Source organism: Pituophis catenifer, unplaced genomic scaffold (assembly GCF_029215685.1).
Source record: "Pituophis catenifer annectens isolate HBS135680 unplaced genomic scaffold, rPitCat1.0.hap2 SCAF_18, whole genome shotgun sequence".
Taxonomy (NCBI): Eukaryota; Metazoa; Chordata; class Lepidosauria; order Squamata; family Colubridae; genus Pituophis; species Pituophis catenifer.
The window spans coordinates 3,878,809-3,893,474 of record NW_027256898.1 but is presented as its reverse complement, the minus strand read 5'-3'; the positions used below and the strand labels follow the sequence as shown (position 1 = coordinate 3,893,474).

The 14,666-nt window shown below is 42.0% G+C and overlaps 1 protein-coding gene across 1 annotated transcript in view; it reads left to right on the top strand.

Moving 5' to 3' along the window:
• The first annotated feature begins 6,324 nt into the window (after nt 1–6,324).
• PUSL1 (pseudouridine synthase like 1) overlaps nt 6,325–14,666 on the top strand; it is a 59,048-nt gene continuing 50,706 nt past the window's right edge. Inside the window, 2 exon segments of the mRNA XM_070956285.1 lie at nt 6,325–6,383; nt 9,414–9,430. Of these exon segments, the coding sequence (XP_070812386.1) occupies nt 6,325–6,383; nt 9,414–9,430 (76 nt within the window).

Genomic DNA, 14,666 nt, shown 5'->3' with positions numbered 1-14,666 from the left:
GGGTGGGTGGGGGAAGTGCAAAGAAGAGCAGTTTAAAGATTATTAAATCATTTAAGATTTAAGATGATTAAATTATTGGTGCATAGGCGCCCCAACCGTCCCTATCCTACCGTCCCCCCGTTTATTTCGTATCCGTTTCCTGTATTCATAATCATGTTTATACTTATATCTGTTATCTTATACATGCTTGGCAAAATAAAGGAAGGAAGGAAGGAAGGAAGGAAGGAAGGAAGGAAAGGCGGGAGGGGAGGGAGGGAGGAAGGAAGGAAGGGAAGTGAAGGGAGGAAGGAAGGAAGGGAGAGAGGGAGGGAGGGAGGGGAGGGAGGAAGGAAGGAAGGGAGGGAGGGAGGGAAGGAGGGAGGGAGGGAGGAAGGAACGAAGGAAGGAAGGAAGGAAGGCCTGGAGGCTAAAATATAGGTTGCAGGATATGGGTTCGGCTAGTCTAGAGAAAAAAAGGACTGGGTGGGGGGACATTATAGCGATCTTCCAGTATTTGAGGGGCTGCCCCAAAGAGGAGGGGAGTCAACTTATTCTCCAAAGCACCAGGAACATAAGATAAGAAACAATGGGCGGAAACTAACCAAGAAGAGAAACAACCTGGAATTAAGGAGAAATTCCTAACAGGGAGGGCAATTAACCAGTGGAACAACTTGCCACCAGAAGTTGTGGGTGGTTCTTCCCCGGTAAGGTTTTTCAGAAGAGATTGGACAGTCACTTGTCGGAAATGGTAAAAGGGTTTTCCTGCTTCTGTAGGAGGTTGGACTAGAAGACCTCCAAGGTTCCTTTTCAACTCTTGTTATTCTGTTTTTCTCCAAAGCACCAGAAGGCAGGACAAGAAGCAACGGATGGAAACTAACCAAGGAGGGAAACAACCTAGAACTAAGGAGAAACTTCCTAACCATGAGGACAATTAACCAGTGGAACAGCTTGCCACCAGAAGTTGTGGGTGCTCCATCATTGAAGGTTTTTTAAGAAGAGACTGGACCGTCACTGGTCTGAAATGGTATAGGGACTCCTGCTTGGGCAAGGGGCTGGACTAGAAGACCTCCAAGGTCCCTTCCAGGTCTATTCTGATTCTGAAACGGGGAACAGACTGGGATTTTGGGGTGGAGGCAGCATTTTGCCTATCTGAGCCACTCTGGGTAAACTAGCATCTTTGCTGACACGCAGGTTTAAAGGTCAACTTTCCAATCCACCACAAGTAAGCAAGCCACAGCTTAACACAACAGGTGAAACTGACTAACATTGGTGGTTAGGTGAAGTTTTAAGACTCCAATTTGAGTCCGCTTCACTTCGCGACCCTTCAAAGTTACGACGGCCCTGAAAAAGTGACTTTTTGGCACGTTTTTCACCCTTAACGAGCGTTGCAAGCATCCCCATGGTCAAAATTCAGACGCTTGGCAACTGACTCGTATTTATGACGGTCGCAGTGTCCCGGGGTAACCTTCTGACCAGTCAGCGGGGAAGCCAGATTCACCTAACTAACTTAAAAACTGCAGTGATTCACAGCTGTGGCAAGAACGGTCGTAAAAACGGGGCAAAACTTACTGAACGAACGTCTCACTCGGCAGCAAAAAATTTGGGCTCAATTGTGGTCGTAACTCGAGGACTACCTGTAGATGAAGCCCAGGCCAATTGTTTAGTTTACCTCTCGGGATTCCTTATGTGATGGAAGTGTCCTTATGTGATGGAAGTGTCCAGAAGTGTTTATTCTTCCTTGAATAAACACGGAAATAAATCGGCAAAAGACAGTTGAAGTTCAGAGGACCAGACGGCCGAAAAATTAATTTGCGTCTCCTCTCCAGAGCTCATCCAGGGAGTTTAAAGAACATTAAGGAGGATCGTTAGGTTTGACATTTATATGGGCTTTACAGATTCGAAAAGTTTTCCCATGGATTATTTTGGCCTAACCCCAGCAAAGGCCCCGACGATTCAGCCCAAGACAAAGCATTTGGGACAAGATAACTGAGCTCAACTCTAGCTTATTCTCCAAATTCCTTTACAAAATGGCTTGACACAAGGCGTTTCCCATATACAGATGGCGGCTCTTTTTTTCCCCCCAACAGTTTGCCGATTTGTAATTTGCAGCTGGAAAACAGCCTTGCCAATGGGCAAGCTGCTGATTTTATCATGTGCTTATTATTTTTTTATTTTTTATTTTTTTGGCAGGAATCCGCTCACAGGAAAAAACTCCCCCCCCCCAAAAAAAATAAAGAATAGACGCTGCATTTAAGTATTAGGCAGTCCGTCCCCTCTGAATTTTCAGAAATCTGCTGTTAAATAGAAATCCAACTCCTTAATTTGCCCTTTCCCGAAAAATAACAGGACAGTGCTTCATGCTGGAACAGTCAAGGGATTGGGTGGCGCATTTGTAAACAAGCCAGGTTTCTAGTCCTCATGACTGCAAGGAGGGTTGAAAAACATAACCGGGAATTTGCCTTGTTAAATTCTTCCAAAATTCACTTGGATGATGACGACCCCCACACAACTGTCTTCTTCCCAAGCTTCTTAAGCAGGGGCTCTTTTTAAAGGCGGTAATTTTAGGAGCCATTCGTGCCATAGAAACAAGGATCCAATGTTTCACCCCACTCCTTTGAGGCCTCCAGATTTGTGGGGTGCATTTGAGGCCGCATCCATCTTTCAATTCTTTGTTTGCAATGGCTGTTTGGGGGTGGGGGGCAGAGATCAGATGAATCTAGAATTGAGGTAAGGTCTCAACAGCTACGGGCAGCAGAGGGCGTCCTCTTTTAATCCTCACCCTTCATCGCACAAAGCCGTGGGAACCTTTTCTTCCAACAGCCCAAAAGATGCAAAACTTGATTGTTACATGGGGAAATCTTTTTGTCACCGTAGCCAAGCATTTGTGGGGCGCTTGTAGATGTCAATCATGGATGGCCTTATAAAAATCAGGCTTACAGCAGCGGCCAAAATTGTGGAAACCTTTTGGGAAAAGTGTATTTTCTAAAACTAGCTAATAACACCACTTTTTGGGGGGAGGGAGTAGTCCCATAAAATTATATCTCCATGGAAAGATCATTTAATCAAGAACGCAATGCCATCACTTTGATGAAGGATTTGCTATTAGAGTAGCAGTTATAAAGAAGAAAAGTGAAAGACGTAGAAAAAAAAACGAGATATACAAAAACGATCCCCATAGAAAAAAAAAACACGAGATATGCAAAAATGATCCCCATGTCAGTTAATCCTTAGTTGGGTAACCTTTAGCATGAATTATGGCCTTACAACGTCTTCCCATGGAGTGAACCGAGTCTTTTAGTTCTGTGGCTGTTATCATGTGAAACCAAGATGGAATGATGGCTTCTATTAACTGGGTTTTATTGCTGGGTCGCTTCTGACTAACTAGTTTCTTCAGTCGGCTCCATAGATTTTCAATTGGGTTAAGGTCTGGGCTATTCCCAGGCCATTCCAGGAGTGGAATAGGATTATCTTGAAACTCCCAAAAAGAAAAAAAAAAGTGGTGTTATTAGCCATCAAACCTCAAAAATACACTTTTCCCAAAAGGCTTTCGCAATTTTGGCCACTACTGTACATGTGCCAATGAATGAGTGTATATATACCGTGTTTCCCTGAAAATAAGACCCTGTCTTATATTTTTTTGAAACTTGAAATAAGCACTTGGCCTTATTGCCATGCGCTCAAAAGCCCGATTGGGCTTATTATCAGAGGGTGTCTTAATTTTGGGGGAAACAGGGTATATACTGTATATGTATGTATGAAGAAAAACACACACACACATATATATGTGTGTGTGTATATGTATTTTTCTTCATAAACCAAGTTTTTAGCCATAGCTCAGTGAAATCACATCCACTATCCTAGGCTCCTTCAGACAGCAAGCCAGCATTTTGCTGCCTATTGGGAGACTAATATAGATCTATTTCGGACTGATTGGTCCTCATCAGTTAGCTACACCCTTACCATATGTTCCCTTCCCGTAGAAGCTAAGTATTTGCTTTCTTCTCTTATCGTAGGGTTAAAAAGTATGTATTTTTCTTCAGCCAGGTATTTTCCTACGTAAACCAAGTTTTTAGCCATAGCTCAGTGAAATCACATCCACTATCCTAGGCTTCTAAGGGTTTTTTTTTCTCTCTGACTTTTCTTCCAGATGCCGGCCAGCTGTTTTAGCTGTACAACAACCCAGGCAGGCAGGATAAACTAAGGACAGCAGCTTTCATGCCTGAATGGGAATCTCCATCTTGATCCCCTCTAGAAGAGCCCGAATTCAATCGCATCGAGCCCGGGGAATGTACACAGGAGAAGGTATCTCTGCAATCAAAAGGGATAAAAGCTTGTTTATTTTTTAAGCCAAAGCTCGAAATTTTCACCGAGGCAGACGTCTGTGGTGGGTATCCTATTGGGTGGTCTCTTTTTAGAAGCACTCATGCCTGACAGTTGCCAAGCCTTGAGGCTTACAGTTTATATTTGTTTCATTTCATTTCGTTTTTTTTGTGTTTTTTTTTTTCTGTCTGGGAGCAGAGTTGCCAAAAAAGAATTGCTGGCCCAAGTAGGAATTTATTCTTGGCCTGTTCACAGAACGGAGAGATGGAAGGGGGGGGGGGGAAACCCAAACAAACCCTGAACTAACCATGGCTAGCATGTTATAATCAGGATCCATCCTCTGGCGTCACTCAAAAAGGGTTTTTCCCCCCCCATACGTAATAGAGAAAACAAGCATTTGTTATAAATCTTATCAATTATAATTTATAAATTTATTATTGTTTTGCATTGGCATCCTTCAGTCTCAAAAGATCTATGATATACAATACCATAATCTATTATTACTTATCAATATTATTATTAAAAATAAATTTATAAATTATTATATATGTATATATATATATATATATATATATATATATATATATATATATATCATATAAATGTATATATTATTATTTATACATTTATAAATTACAAAACTTTGAGAGTGAATTTATCCAGGTCGGGAGATTTACTCATCATCCTTCTGAAGTCCCTCTTCATCCTCCTTTAGCGAAACCTCCATTACCCAAGAGAGTCTACCTCAATCACTGGCAAATAAGGGTAAATAATTAGGGTTGCGTTTGTCTCCACCACAATCCACCCAACCAAAACCAAGGATGCTTCTGTGCTTTTTTTGGAATATTTCCCAGCCAAGAGAAAGAATTCTGCACATGGTCAGAGGCGTTGAATCTAGGATGCCCCAGAACAAACAAACAAACTATCTATCTATCTATCTATCTATCTATCTATCTATCTATCTATCTATCTATCTATCTATCTATCTATCTATCTATCTATCTATCTATCTATCTAACTAACTAACTAACTAACTAACTAACTAACTAACTAACTAACTAACACACTTTGCTTGGATCTGGGGGAGGTGGGGGGGGTTTGTTGTTGCCACAAAAGAAATTGTGCGTTTTTCTGCCAGGTTGAGAATTTCCCCCGAGTCCCTTGGACAAAAGCTCCGGCTGAATCAGCCCCTCCCGCTCCTGCCCGCCGTTCCATTTATAGGCAAATGTCGCAATCAAGGCGCGACGTCTCCCCCCTTTAGGTCCCCTTGCAATCGCCCTATCTTTTCAATAGAACCAACGTTTAGGCGGCCGGCTGACTGCCTGCAAGAGACAACCACTTGGGGGCAGGGAAATATCCAATTATCGGGCCCGGGAAAGAAGAAGAGAAGGGAAATAATCACGCGGGAAGGACATATCCCGCGTGGGGCATGTTTGAAAACGGTCCAGCTAATGTATTTTCGAGGGGGGGGGGAGGCAATCGGATAGACACCTGCAAAGGGGCCTTTATCTCCAGGAGCCTAGAGCGTCGAAAAAAAAAAAGTCCTATTTAGGAGGAAAGGCAGAGTAGCCTGTGGATTGCCTTGTTTCATTAATAATCCACTTTTAAAGCGAGGGGAAAGAGTAATATTTATTTTTGCAAAGCAACATTTATTTCGCAAAGCAACATTTATTTTTGCAAAGCAATATTTATTTTTTGCAAAGCAACGTTTATTTTGCAAAGCAACATTTATTTCGCAAAGCAACATTTATTTTGCAAAGCAATATTTATTTTTTGCAAAGCAACCTTTATTTTGCAAAGCAACGTTTATTTCGCAAAGCAACATTTATTGCAAAGCAGTATTTATTTTTTTGCAAAGCAACGTTGATTTTGCAAAGCAATCTTTATTTCTGCAAAGCAATATTTCTTTTGCTCGAGACTGAGCCACTTCTGGGCATGCGTTGTTTGCAGGCTGGGTGGGGGAGGGACAATCAAGTCGAAATTGCAATTTTATTTTGGAGGGGGCGGGGCAAGGGCAAAACTGCCATGAACTCTGCCAAAACTCGCTACTTAATATTCTTTCAATACTTCGGGGCCAAATATCGGTAAGATAAACAGCGCGCAATACAAATGGCAAAAGTCTTTTAAAAGGGGCGGCAGGGAAATAAAAACTTTGGAGGTGGGGGAGGGGAAAGAAACTTCCCCCCCAAGGGAGAAAAAAAAAAAACAATGATTGACGTCCTTGGGTCAGCCAAGAAAAAGAAGGATAGATGCAAGGAATTGTACGTTTTTCATTTGCAATCACTAATAGTGCCCTTAATGTGTTAGCCAGAGAGAAACCACCTGGCCCATGTGCCAAGCATGGACTTCTTGGCCACAAATGGCTGGAAAGGTCTTTGAATTTGGGAAGAAAAATCTGAAACTTGAGTTCATCACCCTTTCTTAGTAGATGCCTCAAGGGCAGGGGGAAGCAACTGTTTGTTTGTTTGTTTTATGTTTGGTTTTATTAAATTTGTATACCGCCCTAACTCCCGAAGGACTCAGGGCGGTGAACAGGCACAGGATAAAATACAGAAATACAAAAGTTAGAAACAATTTAAAACCAAATTAAATAATTTAGCCCACGACCGTTAAAATCCCAATAATTTAAAACGAATTAAAATTTCAGTTTAAAAATTTAAAAGAAAGGGGAGAAAAATTAGGCCAGGCCGGCTTGCTGGAATAAGAAGGTCTTAAGAGCACGGGGGAAGGTGCGCAGAGCTGGGATCCTCCGTATCTCCGGGGGGAGCTCGTTCCAGATAATGGGTGCCCCCACAGAGAAGGCCCTCCCCCTGGGGGCCGCCAGTCGACACTGCTTGACTGACGGCACCCAGAGGAGTCCCTCTCTATGAGAGCGTACCGGCTGGTGGGAGGCTGTTTGTGGTAGTAGGCGGTCCCGTAACCAGGTCCTAAGCCATGGAGTGCTCTAAAGGTGGTAACTAAAACCTTGAAGCGCACACGGAAGACCACCGGGAGCCAGTGCAGCTCGCGTAGGAGAGGTGTCACACGGGATGTCAAAAATGGCCGTAACGACGCCAAGTCATTTCAAATGCATGCATTTTTAAATGTTGGTTCATTTGTGCATTTTGCTGCACTGTGGCAACATGCAACCAAGGCTTCTGAATGCGGCAAAAGTGTTTGCAGAAGGCAGAGAGTTTATAATTGTTCTGGTAAAATTGTGATTTGTTTCAGTCAGCGGCTCTTTAGTGTGATGTGCAAAGCGCAGGAGTCTGCAAACTTTGGCAAGGTAATAGAGCTGTGGACTTCAACTCCCAGAATTCTTCTTTTTTAAAAAACAAATTAATATTTTATTATGACACAATATGACACAACGTTCCTCCAGGCCTTCCTGTCTTCCACCATCCTCCTGGAGACCACTTAAGCTCATGCCGACTGCTTCAGTGACTCCATCCAGCCACTTCGTTCTCTGCCGTCCCCTTCTTCTTTTGCCCTCCATCGTTCCCAGCATTAGGCTCTTCTCCTTCCTTCTCATTTAGGTGGCCAAAGTATTTGAGTTTCATCCTCAGGACCTGGCCTTCTAAAGAGTAGTCAGGTTTGATCTCCTCTAGGACTGACCGGTTGGATGGCCTTGCAGTCCAAGGGACTCGCGGGAGTCTTCTCCAGCACCAGAGTTCAAAGGCCTCCATCCTTTGGCACTCAGCCTTCCTTATGGTCCAACTTTCACAGCCAAACATTGCAACTGGGAAAACCATCGCCTTGACTATATGCTCTTTTGTTGGCAGGGTGATGACTCTGCTGGGAATGGGATAATCCTTCCTTAGTCTCCCAAATGGCTGGGTTGATTTATGCTGAGCCCCAACGAAGGACTTCAGAATCAATTCCAAAGCAGAGTCGCGTGTCAGGAAGGCTTGGCTGGGTTCCAACAATATGAAAATGCCATATATTTCCCCATTTCATTTGCTATGGCTACTTCAAGCCTTGTGGTTCCTGAAAGATGACTCTCTGGAAACCTGGATGGCTTTCCCCATAATTCCTGTCTTATTAAAAAAAGTTCGAACTATGTTGTTTCTCTCCTTAGTGACCAGAGTATCCTGTTTCCCCAAAATAAGACATCCCCTGATAATAAGCCCAATCGAGCTTTTGAGTGCATAACAATAAGGCCAAGAGCTTATTTCAGGGTTCCAAAAAATATAAGACAGGGTCTTATTTTCGGGGAGTTGGAAGGGTCCATGGAGGTCTTCTAGTCCAACCCCCTGCCCAGGCAGGAAACCCTACACCACTTGAGACAAATGGTTATCCAACCTCTTCTTAAAAACTTCCAGTGTTGGAGCATTCACAATTTCTGGAGGCAAGTTGTTCCACTGATGAATTGTTCTCACTGTCAAGAAATTTCTCCTTAGTTCTAAATTGCATCTCTCCTTGATCAGTTTCCACCCGTTGCTTCTTGTCCTGCCCTCAGGTGCTTTGGAGAATAGCTTGACTCCCTCTTCTTTGGGGCAGCCCCTGAGATATTGGAAGACTGCTATCATGTCTCCCCTAGTCCTTCTTTCCATTAAAGTAGACATACCCAGTTCCTGCAACCTTTCTTCATATGTTTTAGCCTCCAGTCCCCTAAACCTCTTTGTGGCTCTTCTCTGCACTCTTTCTAGAGTCTCCACACCTTTTTTATATTGTGGTGACCAAATGGGATGTACACAGTATTCCATGTGTGGCCTTACATGACAAGATTCTTAGCAGGCAAAAGTTTATGTTCCCCTCATGGCAGACCATGCAATTGCGATGGTGAATTTGTCTTGTAGCTGCATATCTAAGCTGAAAAAAAAAACAGGGGAGTCAAACCACTTACCCCACAAAACTCCTCTGGTAGAAATGTATTCAGCCCTGCAGCAAACCCAAAGGAACGTAAAACTTTTAAAAAGAAAAAGAAAGTGTGGTTTACATGCCACACTTTCAAAAAAAACCAAGGTCTCTCTGTTGAAGCAAAGAATGAGAAAAGTACAGGATTAAAACCAATTTTTCCCCGCTGATCCCTTTAAAGCAGAACTTGTGCAATGAGTGTGCAAATGGAAGCGACAAAGTGATCTAACCCTTGCAATTTTATTTCCTTCCTTAACCAACCTGCCCGACCAACAAAGAGCCTTGATGGCACAGCAGACTAAAGTGTTATTAACTAGCACCAGCTGCCTGCAATTACTGCAAGTTCGAATCTCACCAGGCTCAAGGTTGACTCAGCCTTCCATCCTTTCGAGGTAAGTAAAATGAGGACCCCGATTGTGGGGGCAATAAGGTGACTTTGTATAAAAAAGAACACCGCTTGGGGGGGGCCGAAAGCCCTACTAAACAGATATATGCAAATATATGAAGGCTATTGCTTAACACATTGTAAGCCATTCTGATTTTTTAAAAATGGAAGCAACACCATTTTTACACATGGAATTTCACCCCGAAACTCATCCTGGTGTCTGTTTTTGCATTTGGTTTCAAAAAAAAAAAATTTGGCTTCAAAAAACATTTTGGTTCCTGGGCAGCATTTTCCTGACCGCGGAGTCATGCGTTTTCTTCCCCAGGCAGCAAAAAGGCTTGATTTTTAAAAAGTGGAAACAACACCATTTTTAGACATGGAATTTCACCCCAAAACTCATCCTGGTGTCTGTTTTTGAATTTGGTTTAAAAAAAAAAAATTGGCTTCAAAAAACATTTTGGTTCCGGGGCAGCATTTTCCTGACCGCGGAGTCATGCGTTTTCTTCCCCAGGCACCAAAAAGGCTTGATTTTTAAAAAGTGGAAACAACACCATTTTTAGACATGGAATTTCCCCCCGAAACTCATCCTGGTGTCTGTTTTTGCATTTGGTTTCAAAAAAAAAAATTGGCTTCAAAAAACATTTTGGTTCCTGGGCAGCATTTTCCTGACCGCGGAGTCATGCGTTTTCTTCCCCAGGCACCAAAAAGGCTTGATTTTTAAAAAGTGGAAACAACACCATGTTTAGACATGGAATTTCACCCCGAAACTCATCCTGGTGTCTGTTTTTGCATTTGGTTTCAAAAAAAAAATTTGGCTTCAAAAAACATTTTGGTTCCTGGGCAGCATTTTCCTGACCGCGGAGTCATGCGTTTTCTTTCCCAGGCACCAAAAAGGCTCGATTTTTAAAAAGTGGAAACAACACCATTTTTAGACATGGAATTTCACCCCGAAACTCATCCTGGTGTCTGTTTTTGCATTTGGTTTCAAAAAAAAAATTTGGCTTCAAAAAACATTTTGGTTCCTGGGCAGCATTTTCCTGACCGCGGACTCATGCGTTTTCTTCCCCAGGCACCAAAAAGGCTCGATTTTTAAAAAGTAGAAGCAACACCATTTTTAGACATGGAATTTCACCCCGAAACTCATCCTGGTGTCTGTTTTTGCATTTGGTTTCAAAAAAAAAATTTGGCTTCAAAAAACATTTTGGTTCCTGGGCAGCATTTTCCTGACCGCGGAGTCATGCGTTTTCTTCCCCAGGCACCAAAAAGGCTTGATTTTTAAAAAGTGGAAACAACACCATGTTTAGACATGGAATTTCACCCCGAAACTCATCCTGGTGTCTGTTTTTGCATTTGGTTTCAAAAAAAAAATTTGGCTTCAAAAAACATTTTGGTTCCTGGGCAGCATTTTCCTGACCGCGGAGTCATGCGTTTTCTTTCCCAGGCACCAAAAAGGCTCGATTTTTAAAAAGTGGAAACAACACCATTTTTAGACATGGAATTTCACCCCGAAACTCATCCTGGTGTCTGTTTTTGCATTTGGTTTCAAAAAAAAAATTTGGCTTCAAAAAACATTTTGGTTCCTGGGCAGCATTTTCCTGACCGCGGACTCATGCGTTTTCTTCCCCAGGCACCAAAAAGGCTCGATTTTTAAAAAGTAGAAGCAACACCATTTTTAGACATGGAATTTCACCCCGAAACTCATCCTGGTGTCTGTTTTTGCATTTGGTTTCAAAAAAAAAATTTGGCTTCAAAAAACATTTTGGTTCCTGGGCAGCATTTTCCTGACCGCGGAGTCATGCGTTTTCTTCCCCAGGCACCAAAAAGGCTCGATTTTTAAAAAGTGGAAACAACACCATTTTTAGACATGGAATTTCCCCCCGAAACTCATCCTGGTGTCTGTTTTTGCATTTGGTTTCAAAAAAAAAATTTGGCTTCAAAAAACATTTTGGTTCCGGGGCAGCATTTTCCTGACCGCGGAGTCATGCGTTTTCTTCCCCAGGCACCAAAAAGGCTTGATTTTTAAAAAGTGGAAACAACACCATTTTTAGACATGGAATTTCCCCCCGAAACTCATCCTGGTGTCTGTTTTTGCATTTGGTTTCAAAAAAAAAAATTGGCTTCAAAAAACATTTTGGTTCCTGGGCAGCATTTCCTGACCGCGGAGTCATGCGTTTTCTTCCCCAGGCACCAAAAAGGCTTGATTTTTAAAAAGTGGAAACAACACCATTTTTAGACATGGAATTTCACCCCGAAACTCATCCTGGTGTCTGTTTTTGCATTTGGTTTCAAAAAAAAAATTGGCTTCAAAAAACATTTTGGTTCCTGGGCAGCATTTTCCTGACCGTGGAGTCATGCGTTTTCTTCCCCAGGCACCAAAAAGGCTTGATTTTTAAAAAGTGGAAACAGCACCATTTTTAGACATGGAATTTCACCCCGAAACTCATCCTGGTGTCTGTTTTTGCATTTGGTTCAAAAAAAAAAATTTGGCTTCAAAAAACATTTTGGTTCCTGGGCAGCATTTTCCTGACCGCGGAGTCATGCGTTTTCTTCCCCAGGCACCAAAAAGGCTTGATTTTTAAAAAGTAGAAACAACACCATTTTTAGACATGGAATTTCACCCCGAAACTCATCCTGGTGTCTGTTTTTGCATTTGGTTTCAAAAAAAAAAATTGGCTTCAAAAAACATTTTGGTTCCTGGGCAGCATTTTCCTGACCGTGGAGTCATGCGTTTTGTTCCCCAGGCACCAAAAAGGCTTGATTTTTAAAAAGTGGAAACAACACCATTTTTAGACATGGAATTTCACCCCGAAACTCATCCTGGTGTCTGTTTTTGCATTTGGTTTCAAAAAAAAAATTTGGCTTCAAAAAACATTTTGGTTCCGGGGCAGCATTTTCCTGACCGCGGAGTCATGCGTTTTCTTCCCCAGGCACCAAAAAGGCTTGATTTTTAAAAAGTGGAAACAACACCATTTTTAGACATGGAATTTCCCCCCGAAACTCATCCTGGTGTCTGTTTTTGCATTTGGTTTCAAAAAAAAAAATTGGCTTCAAAAAACATTTTGGTTCCTGGGCAGCATTTCCTGACCGCGGAGTCATGCGTTTTCTTCCCCAGGCACCAAAAAGGCTTGATTTTTAAAAAGTGGAAACAACACCATTTTTAGACATGGAATTTCCCCCCAAAACTCATCCTGGTGTCTGTTTTTGCATTTGGTTTCAAAAAAAAAAATTTGGCTTCAAAAAACATTTTGGTTCCTGGGCAGCATTTTCCTGACCGCGGAGTCATGCGTTTTCTTCCCCAGGCACCAAAAAGGCTTGATTTTTAAAAAGTGGAAACAACACCATTTTTAGTCATGGAATTTCACCCCGAAACTCATCCTGGTGTCTGTTTTTGCATTTGGTTTCAAAAAAAAACATTGGCTTCAAAAAACATTTTGGTTCCTGGGCAGCATTTTCCTGACCGTGGAGTCATGCGTTTTCTTCCCCAGGCACCAAAAAGGCTTGATTTTTAAAAAGTGGAAACAACACCATTTTTAGACATGGAATTTCACCCCGAAACTCATCCTGGTGTCTGTTTTTGCATTTGGTTTCAAAAAAAAACATTGGCTTCAAAAAACATTTTGGTTCCTGGGCAGCATTTTCCTGACCGTGGAGTCATGCGTTTTCTTCCCCAGGCACCAAAAAGGCTCGATTTTTAAAAAGTGGAAACAACACCATTTTTAGACATGGAATTTCACCCCGAAACTCATCCTGGTGTCTGTTTTTGAATTTGGTTTAAAAAAAAAAAATTGGCTTCAAAAAACATTTTGGTTCCTGGGCAGCATTTTCCTGACCGCGGAGTCATGCGTTTTCTTCCCCAGGCACCAAAAAGGCTCGATTTTTAAAAAGTAGAAGCAACACCATTTTTAGACATGGAATTTCACCCCGAAACTCATCCTGGTGTCTGTTTTTGCATTTGGTTTCAAAAAAAAAAATTGGCTTCAAAAAACATTTTGGTTCCTGGGCAGCATTTTCCTGACCGCGGAGTCATGCGTTTTCTTCCCCAGGCACCAAAAAGGCTTGATTTTTAAAAAGTGGAAACAACACCATTTTTAGACATGGAATTTCCCCGCGAAACTCATCCTGGTGTCTGTTTTTGCATTTGGTTTCAAAAAAAAAATTAGCTTCAAAAAACATTTTGGTTCCTGGGCAGCATTTTCCTGACCGCGGAGTCATGCGTTTTCTTCCCCAGGCACCAAAAAGGCTTGATTTTTAAAAAGTGGAAACAACACCATTTTTAGACATGGAATTTCACCCCGAAACTCATCCTGGTGTCTGTTTTTGCATTTGGTTTAAAAAAAAAAAATTGGCTTCAAAAAACATTTTGGTTCCTGGGCAGCATTTTCCTGACCGCGGAGTCATGCGTTTTCTTCCCCAGGCACCAAAAAGGCTTGATTTTTAAAAAGTGGAAACAACACCATTTTTAGACATGGAATTTCACCCCGAAACTCATCCTGGTGTCTGTTTTTGCATTTGGTTTAAAAAAAAAAATTGGCTTCAAAAAACATTTTGGTTCCGGGGCAGCATTTTCCTGACTGCGGAGTCATGCGTTTTCTTCCCCAGGCACCAAAAAGGCTCGATTTTTAAAAAGTAGAAGCAACACCATTTTTAGACATGGAATTTCACCCCGAAACTCATCCTGGTGTTCGTTTTTGAATTTGGTTTAAAAAAAAAAAATTGGCTTCAAAAAACATTTTGGTTCCTGGGCAACATTTTCCTGACCGCAGAGTCATGCGTTTTCTTCCCCAGGCACCAAAAAGGCTCGATTTTTAAAAAGTGGAAACAACACCATTTTTAGACATGGAATTTCACCCCGAAACTCATCCTGGTGTCTGTTTTTGCATTTGGTTTCAAAAAAAAAAAATTTGGCTTCAAAAAACATTTTGGTTCCTGGGCAGCATTTTCCTGACCGCGGAGTCATGCGTTTTCTTCCCCAGGCAGCAAAAAGGCTTGATTTTTAAAAAGTGGAAACAACACCATTTTTAGACATGGAATTTCACCCCAAAACTCATCCTGGTGTCTGTTTTTGAATTTGGTTTAAAAAAAAAAAATTGGCTTCAAAAAACATTTTGGTTCCGGGGCAGCATTTTCCTGACCGCGGAGTCATGCG